The 18,103-nt window shown below is 56.6% G+C and overlaps 1 protein-coding gene across 1 annotated transcript in view; it reads left to right on the top strand.

Moving 5' to 3' along the window:
• The first annotated feature begins 4,334 nt into the window (after positions 1-4,334).
• The window catches only part of RAB4A (RAB4A, member RAS oncogene family), a 49,030-nt gene continuing 35,261 nt past the window's right edge, over positions 4,335-18,103 (top strand). The window contains exon 1 of the mRNA XM_004454569.4: positions 4,335-4,554. Within this exon, the coding sequence (XP_004454626.1) occupies positions 4,524-4,554 (31 nt within the window). The 5' untranslated portion in view covers positions 4,335-4,523. The remainder of the gene's footprint in view (positions 4,555-18,103) is intronic.

Consider the following 18,103-nt stretch of genomic DNA (forward strand, 5'->3'; position numbering starts at 1 on the left):
CTCGCAGGTGCCGCAGCTTCACAGGCGGGACGAGGCGAGCGGCCCCTGGGGGCACCTGTCTCAGGACCCCACGCGGAGGTCCCCGCCCGCGCTCTGTGGCTCGTGCAGCTGCGCTTGGTCGCCTGCGCCTCCGCTCCTCCAGGGCGAAGGGGCCCGGCCCCCAACGCCCGCCTCGCCCGCGCCCTCCTCCCGCCCTCGCCGCCGTGCGGAGACCGGGTCCCCGGGGGCGCACCTGCCGGGGAGCCGCCCTCGGGAGGGCTCAGCGCAGGAGCTGCCCGCCGCGCGCCGCGGGCTCCCCGGGGCCGAGCCTGACGCCCCAGCAGCTTCGGACCAGACCAGCGTTTACTGGAAAGGGGCGCCGGCCTCGCCCCGCACCTGCGCCACCGCCTCCCCTGCCCTCTCCTGCCCGGGGGATTCCCTCAGGCGGCCGCACGCCCTTGCCGGGGGCAAACCTGCCCAAGGCGCCGCAGGACCGACCTATTTTCTTTTTTTTTTTTTTTTTTTAAGGTTTAAGATATTCAATATTTTTAAAATCAGGCATTATAATACATAGGTAGAAAATAAGGAAAAGTATTGAGTGACCAAAGAGCTTTGATATTTTAAATAAAAATCTTTTCCTACTTGTCAGTAAACTGTGGAAGAAGTATTTTAAAAGTCCTTACAAACCTGTTTAATTATCATTCTCTCCAAGTGTATATATATATATTTATATATATATATTATGTGAGTGATTTATGTATGTGTGTGTGAGAGAGAGAAGCTGGTGCTCCACTGCTGAGCCACATGGGCTCCCCTCCAAGTTCTGGTGGGTTTTTTTGTTTGTTTGTTTTTTGTGTGTTTTTTTCTTTATCTTTTTTTTTGTGTGTGTGTGTGTTTTTTCTTTTTCTTTTTTTTTTTTTTTTTTTTTTTTTTTGTGGTTTTTGTTTTTGTTTTTGTTTTGTTTTGTTTTTGAGGTGCTGGGGCCGGGATGAACGTGGGGCCTCTTATGCAGGAAGCAGGGGCTCCACCACTGCGCGGCATGAGCTCCCCTGAGTGATTTTGATGTAACGCTGCTCCCATTCATGGAATCCAGTATTTACCTATTTCAGTTCATTACTTTAAATAAAACCCATAGTAAACAGAAAGTTGCTATGTTTCCTTTCACCCATTCATTCAACAATTGTTTAATCGCTGCGGGGTTACTATGTGCCAAGTACTATGGTTAGCAGAAGTGGGAATGCCGCGGTTACAACCACTGCCCTCAGGAGCCGTAAGCTTACAGCCTGGCGGGGGAGCGGGTGATCCACTAAGGACTTTATAAACGTGAGCTGGTGTTAAACACTGTGGGGGGGAAGCGAGCTCGAGGGCACAGGCGGGCTGGGGAGGAGAGGGGGTGCTATTTAAACAAGAAGGGAAGGCCTGCCCCATGAGGTCCCTCCTGAGCAGCAAATACGGAGGCTGAGGGCACCAGCCCCACCGGCGCCTGGGGAAAGAGCCATCAAGGCCGAAGAAGCAGCAGTGCAGAGGCCCTGAGGCAAACTCCTGCTAGACGTGCTCAAGATGCAACCAGGGGGGCGGCGGACGTGGCCCAGTGGTTAGGGCGTCTGCCTACCACACGGGAGGTCCACGGTTCAAACCCCGGGCCTCCTTGACCCGTGTGCAGCTGGCCCATGCGCAGTGCTGATGCGCGCAAGGAGTGCCGTGCCACGCAGGGGTGTCCCCCATGTAGGGGAGCCCCACGTGCAAGGACTGCACCCCAGAAGGAGAGCCACCCAGTGCGAAAGAAAGTGCAGCCTGCCCAGGAATGGTGCCGCACACACAGAGAGCTGACACAACAAGATGATGCAACAAAAAGAAACACAGATTCCTGTGTCACTGACAACAGCAGAAGCAGACGAAAAAGACGATGCAGCAAATAGACACAGAGAACAGACAACTGGGGTGGGGGGAAAGGGGAGAGAAAAAAAAATCTTTAAAAAAAAAAAAAGATGCAACCAGAAGGCTGCCTGATTGTTGGAGAATCCAACAATCAGGATCCAAAGGGTATCAGGAGTGAAAGAAAGAGAAAAGGGGGAAGAAACGAGCAAGAGAGCTGGGATCAGGGGGTCTGCGAGTAATAACTCCTCAGACAACTTTATTGTTTACAAGGGGCTCTCTATATACCCCAGTGTACATGACAACAAGCAGGAACACATAGCCTACATGACATCAAGCAGCTTTACCCATAGTCTAAGGATTTTTAAAAAATCTTATCTCAAGGTACAAAGTCTAAGTGTTCTATTCACTACAAAAGGTATGTGCTCATCTTTTCTTTCAGCCTTTAACAGCTTCATCCCATTTACCGAGAACTCTTAATTACCGCGTTCCTTAGGGTCCACGCATAGCCATGGAGACAGCATGTCTCCCCTTGTGAGGCCACAGTGCCTCAGTTTCCAACACATGATCAGAGCTCTGAGAAGTGGAGAGTGGAGGCCAAAGGGGCAGGGACAGGGAGAGTGTGGGACAGGCCCGTGGGAGGACGTCAGCTTTTATTCTGAGGTGGGGGCTTTTAGGCAGACAGTGGCATGACCTGCCTTAATCCCACGCCTCCCCGCCCAGGCTGCTTTCTAGGACAGGAGTTCTTCGATTTTGTTTTTGCTTTTTCACCTTTTAATAGGATCATCTAGCAGCTCTATTGAAAATGGACAGACTGGAAACAAGTACGGGCCACTCGGCGCTCGGGGAGCAGCAGAGGAGAGAGGAAGCTTGGGCAGGGGCGGGCGCGGTGGCGGAGGTGAAGTGCTAGACTCCATGTATTTTGGAGGAAACGCCAAGAGGATTTGCTGAAGCGGCAAAGGTGGCACATGAGTGACAGGCGTCAAGGGAACTACCAGGTTTTGGCCTAAGCACAGTGTAACTTAGTGTGATGGTTTGAAGCTGTATGTACCCCAGAAAAGCATGTTCTTAAAATTAATCCATTCCTATGGGTGTGGCCCCAGTGTATGCAGGAGCTTTGGGTGAGTAGGATCTTAAGATGTGACCCATTCTCTTTCCTCTGAAGTGGTTTTAAATCAGAACCAATCAGGAGCCTAAATCAAACCTAAGGCAGAAGAAAGACGCAACAAAGTATCCAAGTTATTGAAAAAGAAACATATACAAAACAATTCTAGGAAATTACAGCTCTCTAAACATCTCGGCATGGGGCCTTTTCTGTGATTAGAAGCAAGGACATTTATTTGTAAATAATATCAAAAGCAGGAGTAAAATATAGAGCCGAATAGCCCCTGGGGAAGAGGGGAAGAGGCCTCGGGCAGGTCTGAGGCCAATTTATGTGGAGGATACAGCCAAACGGACACACGAAACGAGCGCACCGGCGTTTTCCTTCGATGCTTGGCTCGGCCAAGGCCTGTTCCTCGTGGTGACTGCACCTCCACCCTGCACCCTCCACCCTCCTCCCCACGGCCTTCATTGGGTCCTACCAAGGCCGGGTCCTAGGGATAGGTTAGGGCCCTGGGCACGCTCCAGCGACCAAGCCCCCAACCAAAACTCCTTTCTAACGAATGGCTGTCTCCCCATTTCCAGCAGAAAGGGGCTCTACTGAGTTTTGCTCTTTAAACCGAAACTCCCAGCCGGTGACCCGGCCGCGTCGCGTCGGAGGACGAGGGGCGCTTCCTGCCGGCGACGCGCATTCCTGTCCCCTCGAGGGGGGAGCGAGGGCGGCTCCCCGCCCCTCCCCGCCCCCCCAGCACCTGCGCAGCTTCAGCTCTTGTCCCATTTCCCCGAGCTCAGCCCAGGCTGGAGAGAAGCAGGTGGGTTCTCAAAGGCCCCCCCGTGCAGGTGAGCTCCGCGAGGCCCCCGTGCAGGTGAGCTCTGCACACACACACACACACACACACACACACACACACCGGCAGGTGAGCTCTGCAGACCTCCCTCGGCAGGTGAGCTCCGCAAGGCGCCCGTGCAGGTGAGCTCCGCAAGGCGCCCGTGCAGGTGAGCTCTACACACACACACACACACACACACACACACACACACACACACACACACACACACACACACACACACACACACACACACACACACACACACACACACACACACACACACACACACACACACACACACACACACACACACACACACACACACACACACACATCCGTGCTCCGCCCGCCCCGCGGGCTTCGCCGGCCGCGCCCCCGGGCCCCCCGCGCGCCCAGCGGGCCCCGCCCCGCGCACAGGCCCCGCCCCCTGCACAGGCCCCGCCCCGCCACAGGCCCCGCCCCGCGCCCGGGACCCCCGTGCGCAGGCGCGAAGGGGCGGGCCCGGGCCCCGCGCACGCCCCGCCCCGCCCCCTCCCGGGCCGCGCTCCGGAGGGCGGGGCCGCCACGTGCGCCTGCGCGGAGCCCGCAGTCCCCGAGCCGCAGCCCCGAGGCGGGCGGTTGCCTGGGGGCCCTCGCCCGCCCCCTGCCCTGCGCGCCCGTCGCGGCGAGTGGACCCCGGCCCTTCCCTCCCGCCCGAGCTGCGGCCTGACGCCGGGCAGAGGCGGCGCCGCTCCCAAGATGTCGCAGACGGCCATGTCCGAGACCTACGGTACGGGCGGGGGCCGCGGGGGCCGAGCGAGCCCCTCCTAGGCCGGGTGCGGGCGCCCCCCGGGCGCAGGGCAGGAGCGGGCGCCCCCCGGGAGCAGGGCAGGTGCGGGGGCCCCCCGCGGGAACAGGGCAGGAGCGGGCGCCCCCCAGGAGCAGGGCAGGTGCGGGGGCCCCCCGGGAGCAGGGCAGGAGCGGGCGCCCCCCAGGAGCAGGGCAGGTGCGGGAGCAGGGCAGGAGCGGGCGCCCCCCGGGAGCAGGGCAGGTGCGGGCGCCCCCCAGGAGCAGGGCAGGTGCGGGGGCCCCCCGGGAGCAGGGCAGGAGCGGGCGCCCCCCAGGAGCAGGGCAGGTGCGGGGGCCCCCCGGGAGCAGGGCAGGAGCGGGCGCCCCCCAGGAGCAGGGCAGGTGCGGGAGCAGGGCAGGAGCGGGCGCCCCCCAGGAGCAGGGCAGGTGCGGGCGCCCCCCAGGAGCAGGGCAGGTGCGGGCGCCCCCCGCGGGAACAGGGCAGGAGCGGGCGCCCCCCAGGAGCAGGGCAGGTGCGGGGGCCCCCCGGGAGCAGGGCAGGAGCGGGCGCCCCCCAGGAGCAGGGCAGGTGCGGGGGCCCCCCGGGAGCAGGGCAGGAGCGGGCGCCCCCCGGGAGCAGGGCAGGTGCGGGAGCAGGGCAGGAGCGGGCGCCCCCCAGGAGCAGGGCAGGTGCGGGTGCCCCCCAGGAGCAGGGCAGGTGCGGGGGCCCCCCGCGGGAACAGGGCAGGAGCGGGCGCCCCCCAGGAGCAGGGCAGGTGCGGGGGCCCCCCGGGAGCAGGGCAGGAGCGGGCGCCCCCCAGGAGCAGGGCAGGTGCGGGAGCAGGGCAGGAGCGGGCGCCCCCCAGGAGCAGGGCAGGTGCGGGTGCCCCCCAGGAGCAGGGCAGGTGCGGGCGCCCCCCGGGAGCAGGGCAGGTGCGGGAGCAGGGCAGGAGCGGGCGCCCCCCAGGAGCAGGGCAGGTGCGGGCGCCCCCCAGGAGCAGGGCAGGTGCGGGCGCCCCCCAGGAGCAGGGCAGGTGCGGGGGCCCCCCGGGAGCAGGGCAGGTGCGGGCGCCCCCCGGGAGCAGGGCAGGTGCGGGCGCCCCCCGGGAGCAGGGCAGGTGCGGGGGCCCCCCGGGAGCAGGGCAGGTGCGGGCGCCCCCCGGGAGCAGGGCAGGTGCGGGCGCCCCCCGGGAGCAGGGCAGGTGCGGGCGCCCCCCGGGAGCAGGGCAGGTGCGGGGGCCCCCCGCGGGAGCAGGGCAGGAGCGGGCGCCCCCCGGGAGCAGGGCAGGAGCGGGAGCAGGGCAGGAGCGGGCGCCCCCCGGGAGCAGGGCAGGTGCGGGCGCCCCCCGGGAGCAGGGCAGGTGCGGGCGCCCCCCAGGAGCAGGGCAGGTGCGGGCGCCCCCCAGGAGCAGGGCAGGTGCGGGCGCCCCCCGGGAGCAGGGCAGGTGCGGGCGCCCCCCGGGAGCAGGGCAGGTGCGGGGGCCCCCCGCGGGAGCAGGGCAGGAGCGGGCGCCCCCCGGGAGCAGGGCAGGAGCGGGAGCAGGGCAGGAGCGGGCGCTCCCCGGGAGCAGGGCAGGTGCGGGCGCCCCCCGCGGGAGCAGGGTCGGTGCGGGCGCGGCGCAGGAGCGGGCGCCCCCCGGGAGCAGGGCAGGTGCGGGGAGCAAGGCAGGCGGGGGAGCCCCGCGGGAGGAAGGCAGGCGAGGGCGCAGGGCCGGTGCGGGAGCCCCCCGGGAGCAGGGCAGGTGCAGGCGACCCCCGGAGCAGGGCAGGAGCGGGCGCCTCCCGAGGGAGTAGGGCAGGAGCGGGCGCCCCCCGGGAGCAGGGCAGGTACGGGGAGCAAGGCAGGCGGGGGAGCCCCGCGGGAGGAAGGCAGGCGAGGGCGCAGGGCCGGTGCGGGAGCCCCCGGGAGCAGGGCAGGTGCGGGCGCCAAGCCGGAGCTGGGCGGGTGCCGGTGCGGCTGCGCTGCGCGGGGCGGGGGCGCGGCGGTCCAGGGCCCGGCGGCGAGACGCGCGCCGACGGCTCAGCTTCCTAGTTTGCTCGCCCCAGGCTGAGGTCGCCCTTTCCTTCACCACATCTCCGTAGCTCCAGGTTCGGGAAGGCAGACTCTCAGCTGCGGTGCAGACCCCAGCCAGGGAGCGCAAGGGCGACGCTTGTTTGTCAGTGTTCCTCAAAACCTCCACGTTGACCTTTCCCCTCTCTGAACCCCTTCCTATCCAGGAGGATGCAGGGGGAGTTACCCGTGGGCTCCTTCATCTCTCCTCCGAAACCTCTTTCCTCGCTGATTTCTGTTCCCCTCACGAGCTGGCAGTCGCCTCTGCCTGCTGTTGCCGCTGTTGAGGAGTGTTCTGTCTCCTTTTTAAGAACATAAGTACCTGGAAGCAGAGCCCTGGTGGACCTTGTTTCTCCTACAGCACCCAGAGCTGCAGGTCCTCAGCACACACCCTCCCAAGTCGTAGACGGTGGTGTTTTTTTTAAGGCCTGTAGTAGTGAGACTAGACAGTGCAGTATAGTTTTATTCTGCGCCAGGACTGAGTAGATGTTTACCAGGCTCGAGGCAGGCTTTCCGGCGTGTGTGTTCTCAGCTTAGGACTTCGGTTTGGAGGTTTGGCATCTGCAGTCCCAGCAGAAGCTCAGTTCAAAAGCAGGGTGTAGCCTCGTCAGCCCTTCTCCATCTGCTGTGGCATCCTGCTCGTCAGTCCTCGAGTAGCGGTGGAGCCAGCGAGCAGGGGAAGCAGCAGGGAGCCAGACGGACGCGGTCTAGTGGGGAGCGCGGTGTTAATCCGGTTATGAGGCTGAGTGAATAACTCAAGCCCAGGTAGGAGTGCTCGAGGCAGCGCGCGGTGCCGTGTGTCAGAGAAGCCGGCCAGGCCGGGCGGTGGGGGCCCGTGGAGAACCGGATTCCAGGAAGGGCGCGACGTGAGTCCAGGCCGGAGAGGAAGAAGAGGGCCCTGGTCTCTCTCCTAACCCCTGGGGGAAGTCTTAGAGGGCTGGGGCCAGAGTGGACTTGGTCCGACCTTGATGACTGGCGCTGGCCCTGTGCTTGGTCGCGCGGGGGCATGAAGCTGTGCTCCTCGGAGGCCAGGGCATCTCCCGGCGAGGTTCTGAGCGCCAGGTGCGGAGCCGAAGCGCAGCTGGTGGCCACGGCCGGTGGGTGCTGCTCCTCGGAGGCCAGGGCGTCTCCTGGCAAGGTTCTGAGCGCCAGGTGCAGGAGCCGAAGCGCGGCTGGGGGCCACGGCCGTGGGTGCTCTCGACAGGTTTCATCGGGAAAACGCGGTTCTCGCGTTCTTTAGTGACACTTTTGCCCCTTCCCCCCGCTTTTTTTCTTAATGTAGGTAAGGAGCAGTAGGGAGAGGTGGGGAGTCCAGTTAAGAAAACCAAGTGGGGGGTAGGTCACGACTGGGTGAATTTGGGAGGTAGAGTTTTGTGTGTTTCTTTTCTTAATATGAAATGATAACATTGATTAAAATACAGCATGACTTGGGCATCTGACTTCCTCAGACACAGCTCGCTGGATTTTTGAGCATCACAGATGAACTGATTAAATTCCTATCTTCAGGTTTTGGTCATTAGTATTCTTAATTCCCTTAAAAGCTCACTTAAAAGTGAAATGTTTATTTTTTCACGTGTTACACTCTGAGTTTAATCTTTTCCTCATTGGAGAAAATCAGGTTTAGAAAGAGGAAGTGTGGCAGCTGAAGTTGCCCACCTAAAACAAGTCACCGCAACTAAGTCGCCACCATTACTGGTTTTTTGGCCATATTTGTATAACATCGTTACTGAAAAGTAAAATAATCAGATTCCCTGCTTCCAGAGACTTGCCTGGAGATAATTGGTGAAATGATGTTTGCTTAACCTTTAAATGACTTTGTGTTCTGTGCTCCTTTTCTCTCTTTTGTGTGGCTTGACTGGGATACTGTGCAAAATAAAGAGCCGGTGGTTATAGTGCCATGTTAATTAGCCATCTCTACATGCTTTTCAACCTAAGAAAGCAGTATTTCACCTTCGTGGGCTGAGTAGTAAACGTTTTGGTGCCCTGGGGCCGTTCTCCTTGTGAATATGCACTTTATGTAGTAATTGCAATCTTAAACATAGGTAACCTAAGTCCCGCACTCTGCGTGTTCCCTAACTTGAAACAGGGTTCTCCCCGATACTATTAGAGTCACAGCATAATTAGGCCAATTAGTAAGGGCTGGGGGTCCCCTTGGGCTCCCCAGAACCCACAGCAGCTGTCCAAAACCCACCAGGTCCCAAACTGGCAATAAGTAACTCCAGATACCAAGATGTGTGAGACAAAACCAACAAAGCAAGAGGAAGTTCAGGTGGCAGGGGAGGTGGGATAAGAGAGGAGTTTAAATGTTAAGGCTGTTTGAGAGTAAGGAAAAATCCAAGGGCAATTTCTGCTCTGGAATTTATGTCATCTACAATGGAAACACTTTATGAAACAGAACAAACAAATTACTGGCCCTGTGGGTTTTTTCTTTTTTGTTTTCAGCAGAACCCACTGAGGCTTTATCTTGGGGAAAAATAGGCTTCTAGCTGGGCTCATGGGCAGAAAGGGGCCTGGGCAGGCGTGGCGTGGGGGGCTGGGAGCGGCAGCGCACGGCGGTTGAGCCGGGCAGGATGTCAGGCGCCTCGGGCTTGCCCACCACGGTGCTGTGGGGCTGGTGCGAGGAGGAGCCCAGAGCCCAGCCGAGCACCTGGAGCCCCATCCACCTGAGCGGCACCTGCAGAGGGGCCCCCGCTGAACACGCAGGCTCTGCCGCCCAGGCGCCGGCCTGCCCTCCTGCCTCCAGCTGCGGGGGTGGGCGCCAAGCGCCTTGCCCAGGCCAGCTCTTCAGCTCCTGGCACATGCGCACCTGTCACACCATGGCCTGCCTGGCCGGGGCCGGGGCCGCCTCTGGTGGGCCAGCCTGGCGTCGGCGCCCTTGGCGGCCAGCTCTGCATGCTGCTGGTCAGCCCCCAGGGACGGCAGCCCCCAGGCACGGCAGCCCCCAGGACACGCTCAGCCCGGAGCCGCCGACCCGCAGGTCCGCAGGTGCATCTCGGAGATCCCGTCTCGTGCATCCCGATGCTGTGATTCCTTATTGTAACAGGCTCTTAGCGCTTTCATTTTTAAAGCAGCACAGCCTTATGGCATTATATATCGCTCTGTAATATTGAGAGTTATCAGAATATTATCTTTTTAAAATGTATCACTGTAGGCTTTGATAGTCGAATGTGATTTACGGAGAAATTTAGACTTGATAAGGCAAGATGGAATGAGAAAGATATTCTAGGCAAAGAGCATCTTCAAAGTCACCTGGCTCTAAAAATGTATAAAATAACTTGTTATTAGAGAAATTACATAAAATGTATATTGAAAAATTCACCAGAAATGCATGGGAAATGGGGAAATTTGCAGGGAGGAGGAATGGGGGGGAAACTAGCATTTAGTATGTACTTTCTGTTTGTTGGTTTGCATGCTAGTAGCTTTCTATCTGTTCTTTTATTTATACTTTCAGCAACCCTGTTAAGTACTTAATATCATTATTTTATAGGTTAGAACCTGGATTTTCGCTTGAATAACTGTCCAGGATTATGGGACCTTGAGTAACAAAATTTAACCTCCAAAGCTTTGCTTCCCAAATTTGTGGATTTCAAACAAAATTTGGGAAATGAAAAGTAAGGATGTTAAAAACACTTAATTTCATAGCAACATCAAAAAGAAGCATATAACATCAGAATAAGTATTTCTTTAAATTTAATAAACCTATCATTTAAAATTTTTGTATTCGTTTTTCCTCCCCTCATTCTCTGAGAACTGGTGAACCCTTCAAGGACCAAAGCTGGTGAGATTGCAGCAGTGCTCCCCACCAGCCCGCCAGGATGTCCAGAGCAGACCCCGAGTGACCCGTCGTGGGGGGGGGGGGGCTTCCTCCGTGGCTCTGCGTCGAGCCTAAGGCACTGCGCTGTACAGTGCTTCGTGCTGCCCAACTGTGTAACCAGCGACCTTTGGGAAAAGCAAGCATTTATGATAATTTTTTGATCATTTGAACCACAAAGCGTTCTGCTCTTTTCCTGTGACTTTACCCCTGATTCTCTGACAACTCCCAAATTTATATTTCCAGTCCCATCATTTACACCATCTAAAGATCACATTTGTGGATGAATGGATGTTGTAGGGGTGTCCCAAACTCAGCAAAATACCCACTCCTGTCCCCAGTCTTCCATATTTCCCATGTACCCATTCGCTTTTAGAAAGAAAATTAGAACCCTTTTTTTTTTTTAAAGATTTATTTATTTATTTAGAACCCATTTTTAATTCCTCATCCTCATCTCCTGAGTCCAGCTGGTTTCTAAGTCTAAGCTGACCTCTAACATAATTCAAGTTATCAAGTTATTGATATAAGGAAACATTAATTTGGGGCAAATTTAGTGGATTATAAGACCCAAAAAAATAAAAAATAAAAACTGGATTTATCCCAAAGTTCGTCATTGCACTGACTTGAGTAACTGCCAGTGTTGTGCTGCTGGCTGTGTGCACACCGTCAGCAGCTGGCCTCACGCCGCCGCGCAGGTCTAGGGTCAAGAAGAAAAGAGGTGGGGTGCCTCGCAGGGCCACGCTGGGAAGGAGCCAGCAGCTGGGAGCGGAGGCCACCGCTTCCCAGGGAGATCCAGAGGATGTGATTAATTGTATTCCCAAAGCTTCGAGCTCCTTGAGAAACAGTTTCACACAAGCTTTGGGTCTAAAATGGGACTCTCTCCTGTGCAGTCACCAACTTGGTTTTTCAGCTTTCAGTCCCAGAGCGTGTCTCTCGGCAGGCGCAACCCGGCAAGCGTGACCTTTGCTCGGAATACTTCTTTGGAATGAGAAGAAAGCAGCTGTTGTTTCTTGAATTTCTTCTCTACCTCTAGAGATTGATAGGATTGACGTAATAGATTTTTAAAAATTTCCTGATAACCCCATAAGAATATTTCCCAATGACAGTAAGTGAGGGACACCCCCGGGAGCCTCTGCTCCTGTAACACTTGTCTTTGAATTCACTGCCCTCAGTCTCATCTCAGTAAGGGATTATGTTCCATATGTTTGACTAATACATGACATTTGCTTCTCAGTAACTGCATGTGGATTAAAACCTGAAATGATGTGCAGGGTACTGTCATTTAAAGGATCGTTAGCAACCCAAAGGGTAGCATACTGTAGCACGTATTTCCTTCTCTCCAATTCCTGTCTTAGCTTTTCCAGCAAAGGTAAAAGTTCATGTTGAGAGAGTTGGTCAACAGAAAGAAACCTGTAAAAATGACAGGAGAAATGCTTTATGGGTTTGCCACCTCGAAATGCTGTCCTGCCCTACAAGAATGGCAAGTTCTCATATTCTCAGTGATCGCTGTCCTTTAATTCTTTGACTTCCCTTGTGTGCTGTGCTTTGGGCATTCTTGGTATTGTCTGGGTCGTGCCCAGCACTGAGGCAGGAAAAGAATGCTTCAGTGCAGCGTCAGGAAACGGAGGGGCCCTACCGCCTTCGCCTCTCTCTGGGTGGGCTCTGGCCATCTGGCTCCCCCGCCTGGTTTCTCTGGCCAAGCCCTGGACAAAGGCTTGGCACAGGGTCACGGTCAGTGGCCCCTACGTGCCAGCTCTCCTGGTCGAGAGGCGGCGAGCCGGGCCGAGGTATGGGTTTAAGTATCAGTCACCCAGTGAGTCATGTATTTGCAGTACAGTCAACCATGTGTGTGTTCGGGGAGAGAAGGGGTCCTGGTCCCAAGAGCTAGTAAATTATGAAGGAGAAGGTTGTTTTAGAGGGAGGTCTGTCATTTTGTCAGCAATTTTTAACATGCAGACAAGTAATTGAGGAATTAAAAACAAGGCGTTTCTCTGTTGTAATTTAGAACAATGTGCTCCTTTAGTTACAGCTTTGTTCTTGTGCTCATTTGCGTCCCTGGTTGTCACGGGGAGACTCATAAACACAGTCGTGCCCCGTGTGGACGCTTGAGGCGACGAGCACCTGTGTCAGCCCTCAGTCAGGATCAAGGCAAACCTTGCTTTAAGACTCGACCGTAAACCCTGCGAGCGGGTCTGCTCGTTGGACCTTCCACCACAGCTTTCAGGAAATGCAGGAGTGCCTTTGCTGATTCCACCTGAGTGGCAATGCGTTTCCTGTCAGGCACCAGGTGGGAGCAAAAGGCCAGGATTGAAAAGAAAACCTGACTGTGAAGCACTGTGTAGGTGTTTCCTTTATGGGGAAGCGTAGCCGACCCACGTGTTAGTGTGAGTAATGTAAACGTAACCAAGTCAAGCCTCTGCCGCCGCCCCGCGTTGCCTGAAATAAGGAGGTCACACGAGGCACAGCCCCCGAAAGGCACGTTCAGGGCCCCCCATCCTTTGAGGGTTTCCGTCCATGATGGAAAAAGCCAAGGAACCCCAAAGGTTTCCAGCCAGCCGGGGATACCGGCCTTGGGGCGAAAGCAGCTTCTGCAGCCCTGCTGTTACGCCGGCCCGTGGCTGGGTGGTGGTTTTAGCAGCTGGGACCCAGCATCCTGAAGAGCCTGAAAATAACGTTCCCTTCTGACAAGTCAAATACAAAACCAGTTCAAAACGGATCCAAGCCGAGAGCTGTGATGGTTTTGGCTTTGGCTTCCGACCTGCGGGGCTTTCTGTGGCCTGATGGAACGCAACTTTGTATCTGGGGGGAGAGGAAGTTGGCGGTCAGCAGGGAAGCAGAGAGTCACAGAGGCGGACTCTGGTGGGGGTCCCTGAGCACTGTCGGGGGGCAGCTCCCTGCCCAGAAACAAACCCAGGCGCGCCCAGCGGCGGCCGTGCCGTGGCGTGCTGAATCAGGCGACCTCATCCGTAGTCCTTAGAGCCACGTGCCTGGCATTTAACACTTGTCCCCTGAGTCACTGCTGAACGACTCCCCGTGCTCCATGTCCACGTTTGGTTAACCACTTTCTGCTAATATGGTCAAAAATAGTTTTAAAATGTATCTGTTTATAAATTTAAAAATGTATCTGTATAACAGGCAAACTCTATTAGGGGATTACTGGCGCTCGGTCATTTTATCAGGTGGGATGCTTTCGCCTGGAAGTGGCAGGAGACCCGGCGCTAACTCCTGAAGTCACTCGGGAACGACTTCCCTCCGCTACCTGCGGAAGGCGCTGGTGGGGCCTCCGGGGCTCTCCTGGCAGGATTCTCCTCCTGCCTCGGTCCCGGCCGCGAGTAGCTGCTGTAATCAGGAAGCGTCCGTGTTTCCGTCCTGTAGAGGAGGAGCCCTTCCCCACACCTAGGAAGACAACGGCCGCCCGCGCCAGCTGCTTGGCCCTACTTAGCCCCGCGCCGCCTCTGGAGCCGGGTAACACGGGGTGCCCATCAGCCTCACCCAGTTCCGTGACCCCGTCTGGCGGGGGGGAGGTGGCTGTGAGTGGCTTGAACTGGCCAGGGTCTGCCCTGTGGCTGCGGTGGGCGTTGTGTTTCTCTAGGTTGCTTTGGGCCCTGGGTGTGACTGCTAGGCAGGCACCCAACTGCGTTTCCTACACGCACAGAAACATAAGCTGTAGATGAGCTTCAGCTGGTTTGTTGCTGCAATTTCAGTGTTTTTCGTTACACTGAATTAGATGATGGATTTATGTCCATGTACACATCAAAATGAGATGGGCTTGATTTTCCAAAATGTCTCAGAAAAGCTCATTAGAGGGCAGAGCAGGGGCTTTGAAGTTGGGTACACACAGACTGTGATGAATCCCTCTTTTCTTGGAGAAAGAGCCACATTTCTGTTACTGTTTGGCAAACACAGTGTACCTGCATTTGATCTAGGCCTTATTGTCTTTGTGAACCTGCTGAAAATATTTGGTGTTTTGAAATATAACAGTCCTCGCCAGAGCCACCTTCAGCAGGACAGTGCCGTGGGGTAGGGGCTGAAAGTGGGCTGCTGGGGACAGTTGCCGTTTCCTTATTTTCTCAAAGAACCTCAGGTAACTTTGTCATAAATCATGTGTGAATTAAGATACTGCAACTCGCATGCCTTCATGGGAATGAAGCCCCTATTTCGTATTTTTTATATTAAAAGCCACAGGGGCCCATGTGTCAAGACGTTGCCTAAGAAAGCTTCACTGGTACAATTGACATTAAGTGTGTTCTGTTGTTTTATATATAAGATCCCGTAAATGTTGACAATTACAAAAGCATTACGAATTAAAAGGGACCCATGTCTGTTTCTTCTGGTACGTATTGCTTAGTGATGCAGTTAGTTTTCCCCAGCTCTATTTTCCCACGAAGAGCTCTATTTTCACCGTTTGCATACCTGAAGCAACGTGCCCATCGATGTCCTTGAATGTGTCCTGATGGAAGAGTCTCCTGGCATTGGCCTTTTGTCCCGTTTTCCTTGCCGTGCGGAGAATCTCTGTGGAGAAACGTTGGCATGTGTGGCCCGAGCCCCAGTCCTAGCTGCTAAAGAGAGGCTGGCGTTTAGAACGACCTGTCGGGGGCTTTGGTCCTCGCGGGGGCTGTTGCGGGTGAAGTCTGCGACCCCGCAGCAAGGAGGAAACCGAGTCTCAGGTCGCGCGCCCTCCGTGGCTCGGGGAGCTGGAATTTGATCTCGAGTTTGCCTGGCCTCTGGATCCCAGTGCTTTGCAGCACGTTCTGGATGATCGTTGGACAGCTTTGGTAGTAGATATTTCCACCCTCTGTTTAGCCAAAATCTTATCTCTGAACTCAGGGCTGAGCGGGGGCGGGGGAGTGAAGCTGCACCTGTAAGCTGGCGCGGGGACCTTTGACACACACGCGGCTGGCTTCCGTGGAGCCGGTGAATCTCTGAAGTTACACACACAGTTCTGGTATTTAAGTCTCCCTCCCTCTTTCCCCACTAGCTGCAGTGTTCTTGGCCATTTCTTATCCCGTAGAGCGTGTGGCAGGCGTTAGCTTGTCATAAGCCGAAATCAGACGTGACGCTCTATTCCTCCATGTTCCTGAGACTCGGCCGCAGGCTAAGGGTCACTTCGTATTGGGGCGCTTCCCTCCAGCCCCGCGCTGGCAGCCGGCCTCCTTTCCTGGGCGGTTTCCCACCCTAGGAGAGAAGCCTTTTACATCACCGCAGCCAGGAAGCAGTTAGGAGAGCGCAGCGGCGCGGCTGGCGCGTGGAGCTTGTCTCCGGTGATTCCGGGGAGTCCTTCAGCAAAGCCGCAGGCCCGCTCACCTGCCGCACAGGTGCGAGCCACGGGCGCCCGAGTCCGCCGAGTTCAGTGCAGGCTCCGGCCCCACGGCCCTCGGCAGGACCCCGTGCGCCGCTCCCCGCTTCCTGCTTCACCTGCCCGCCACGCCGCGGGCGGCCTCGCTCCTGAGCGCCGTCTCACCCAGGTCGCGGCTGCCCGATCCCTCCCTGGTCGCTGTACGGGTTTTGCTTTTTCCTTTGAAGTGCGTGTCGTTTCCCACCCGTGCCCTGCTGGCGTCTTCTCGTTGCCGTTCTCTGATGACCTGTGGCCGCTCCTTACTCGGCAGGGTCCCCTGGCGCCGCGCTGCCCCCTGAGCTCCGCCTCTGGGTGACGGCAATGCCCGCGGCCAGGTGTGAGTCGACGCCGCCGTGTCGCGGCTCCCTGACCCCACCTCTAGGCGCCTCCTGCCCCGCTTCAGCGCCGCCTCCCTGGCTGACCCTTGGGCACAGTGGCGGGCGCCCTTAAGGTCACTCCCGCCGCAGCCCGTCCTCACTTTAAGAACTCCGGGCTCCAGCCCTTCCGCCGTTTCCAGTTGTGACCCTTCGGCCTTTCCACTCCATCTTGCCTGCACCCTCGTGCCTCTTTCTTGTTCATCCTTGCAGACCCCGAGCCCCGGCTCCCCAGCCATCTCCTCGCCCGCTGCTGTGCAGCAGCTGTGGAGCCTCGCTGGACAAAAGCCTTTTGAGACTGAGATCACTGTGGGAAGCAGATGTGCCTCATTGGATAGAACATCCGCCTACCATGTGGAAGGTCCAGGGTTCAAACCCAGGGCCTCCTGACCCATGTGGTGAGCTGGTCCACACACAGTGCTGATGTGCACAAAGAGTGCTGTGCCATGCAGGGGTGTCCCCCATATAGGGGAGCCCCACATGCAAGGAGTGCACCCCGTAAGGAGAGCTGCCCAGTGCGAAAGAAAGTGCAGCCTGCCCAGGAGTGGCGCTGCACACATGGAGAGCTGACGCAGCAAGATGATGCAACAAAAAAGAGATGCAGAAGAACACACAGTGAATGGACACAGAGAGCAGACAACGGGGGGAAGGGAAGAGAAATTTTTTTAAAAAAAATTTCTTTAATCATTGTGATTGATGGCGTCTACTTCCAGCTCCATGTCATTAGCAGTTCCTATCCTAGTCATCGCGCTCCTTCTCTACCTCCACTGTTTTAGACCTTCCCTAATCTTCAAACCCAATGTCTCACCCCTTTAGGGACTTGGAAGAAGGTGCCTTTTTTTTTTTAAAGATTTATTTTTATTTATTTGTCTCCCCTCCCTTCCCCCCCCCCAGTTGTCTGCTCTCTGTGTCCATTCACTGTGTGTTCTTCTGTGTCCACTTGCATTATTGTCAGCGGCACTGGGAATCTGCCTCTCTTTTCATTGCATCATCTTGCTGCGTCAGCTCTCCTTGTGTGCGGCGCCACTCCTGGGCAGGCTTTCTTTGCACAGGGCAGTTCTCCTTGCAGAGTGCACTCCTTGCGCATGGGGCTCCCCTATGCGGCAGACACCCCTGCGTGGTACGGCACTCCTTGCGCGCATCAGCACTGTGCGTGGGCCAGTTCCTCATGGGTCAGGAGGCCCTGGGTTTGAATCCTGGACCTCCGAGACTTACACGCCTCCACCCTGGCTCTTACCACATCTGTAATCTCAGAGGCACGTTCCTCTCTCTGTCTGGGATTTATCCTCCCTTACACTTTGAATCCCATCCCTGGATTTTCAGGACTCACTCTATCAGTCATCTCCTCTTCCCCTCTGCATCTTTCTCTCACTCCAGCTCTTCACATCACAGTCAGGCTTTTTAGAAGCATTATCAGTACTTCTTATTGACAGTGGCTCTGCCCCGCCTCAGATGAAGTGGATTGCGTTGCCCCACGTTGCTGGTGGGCAAACCCACTGGAGCCTGTGTCTTAGCTTCCTTCACATCCAGCTCTTACAAGAACTGCCTCCCAAATCTTCACCTGGTTGGCTCACAGGTATCTTTATTTAATAGCTCTGATTCTGGACTCATCATTTTGACTCAAAATCTTCAGTATTTCTCATCCTAGTTCTTGGTGTCTGTAGCAGTTTGATATGGTTATGAATTCCAAAATTAGATACTGGATTATGTTTGTAATCTGGTCTGTACCTGGGCGTGATTTTATTAGGGCTTTTGATTGGGCCACGTCATCAGGGCGTTGAGTCCCCCCTCCTTGGGTGGGGACTCACAGGTAACAGGCGTGGCAAAGGACGGAGCTGAGGGTTTATAATGTTGGAGTTTGATGCTGAAGCCTTAAGCTGGAGCCCTGGAGAGAGAGACAGAGCCGTTTGCCTGATAGTCTACAGCTGACCTTGTGGAGGAAACAGAGGAGCTGAGCCCAGAGGAGCCCAGGAAGCCTGA

Source organism: Dasypus novemcinctus, chromosome 28 (genome assembly GCF_030445035.2).
Source record: "Dasypus novemcinctus isolate mDasNov1 chromosome 28, mDasNov1.1.hap2, whole genome shotgun sequence".
NCBI lineage: Eukaryota > Metazoa > Chordata > Mammalia > Cingulata > Dasypodidae > Dasypus > Dasypus novemcinctus.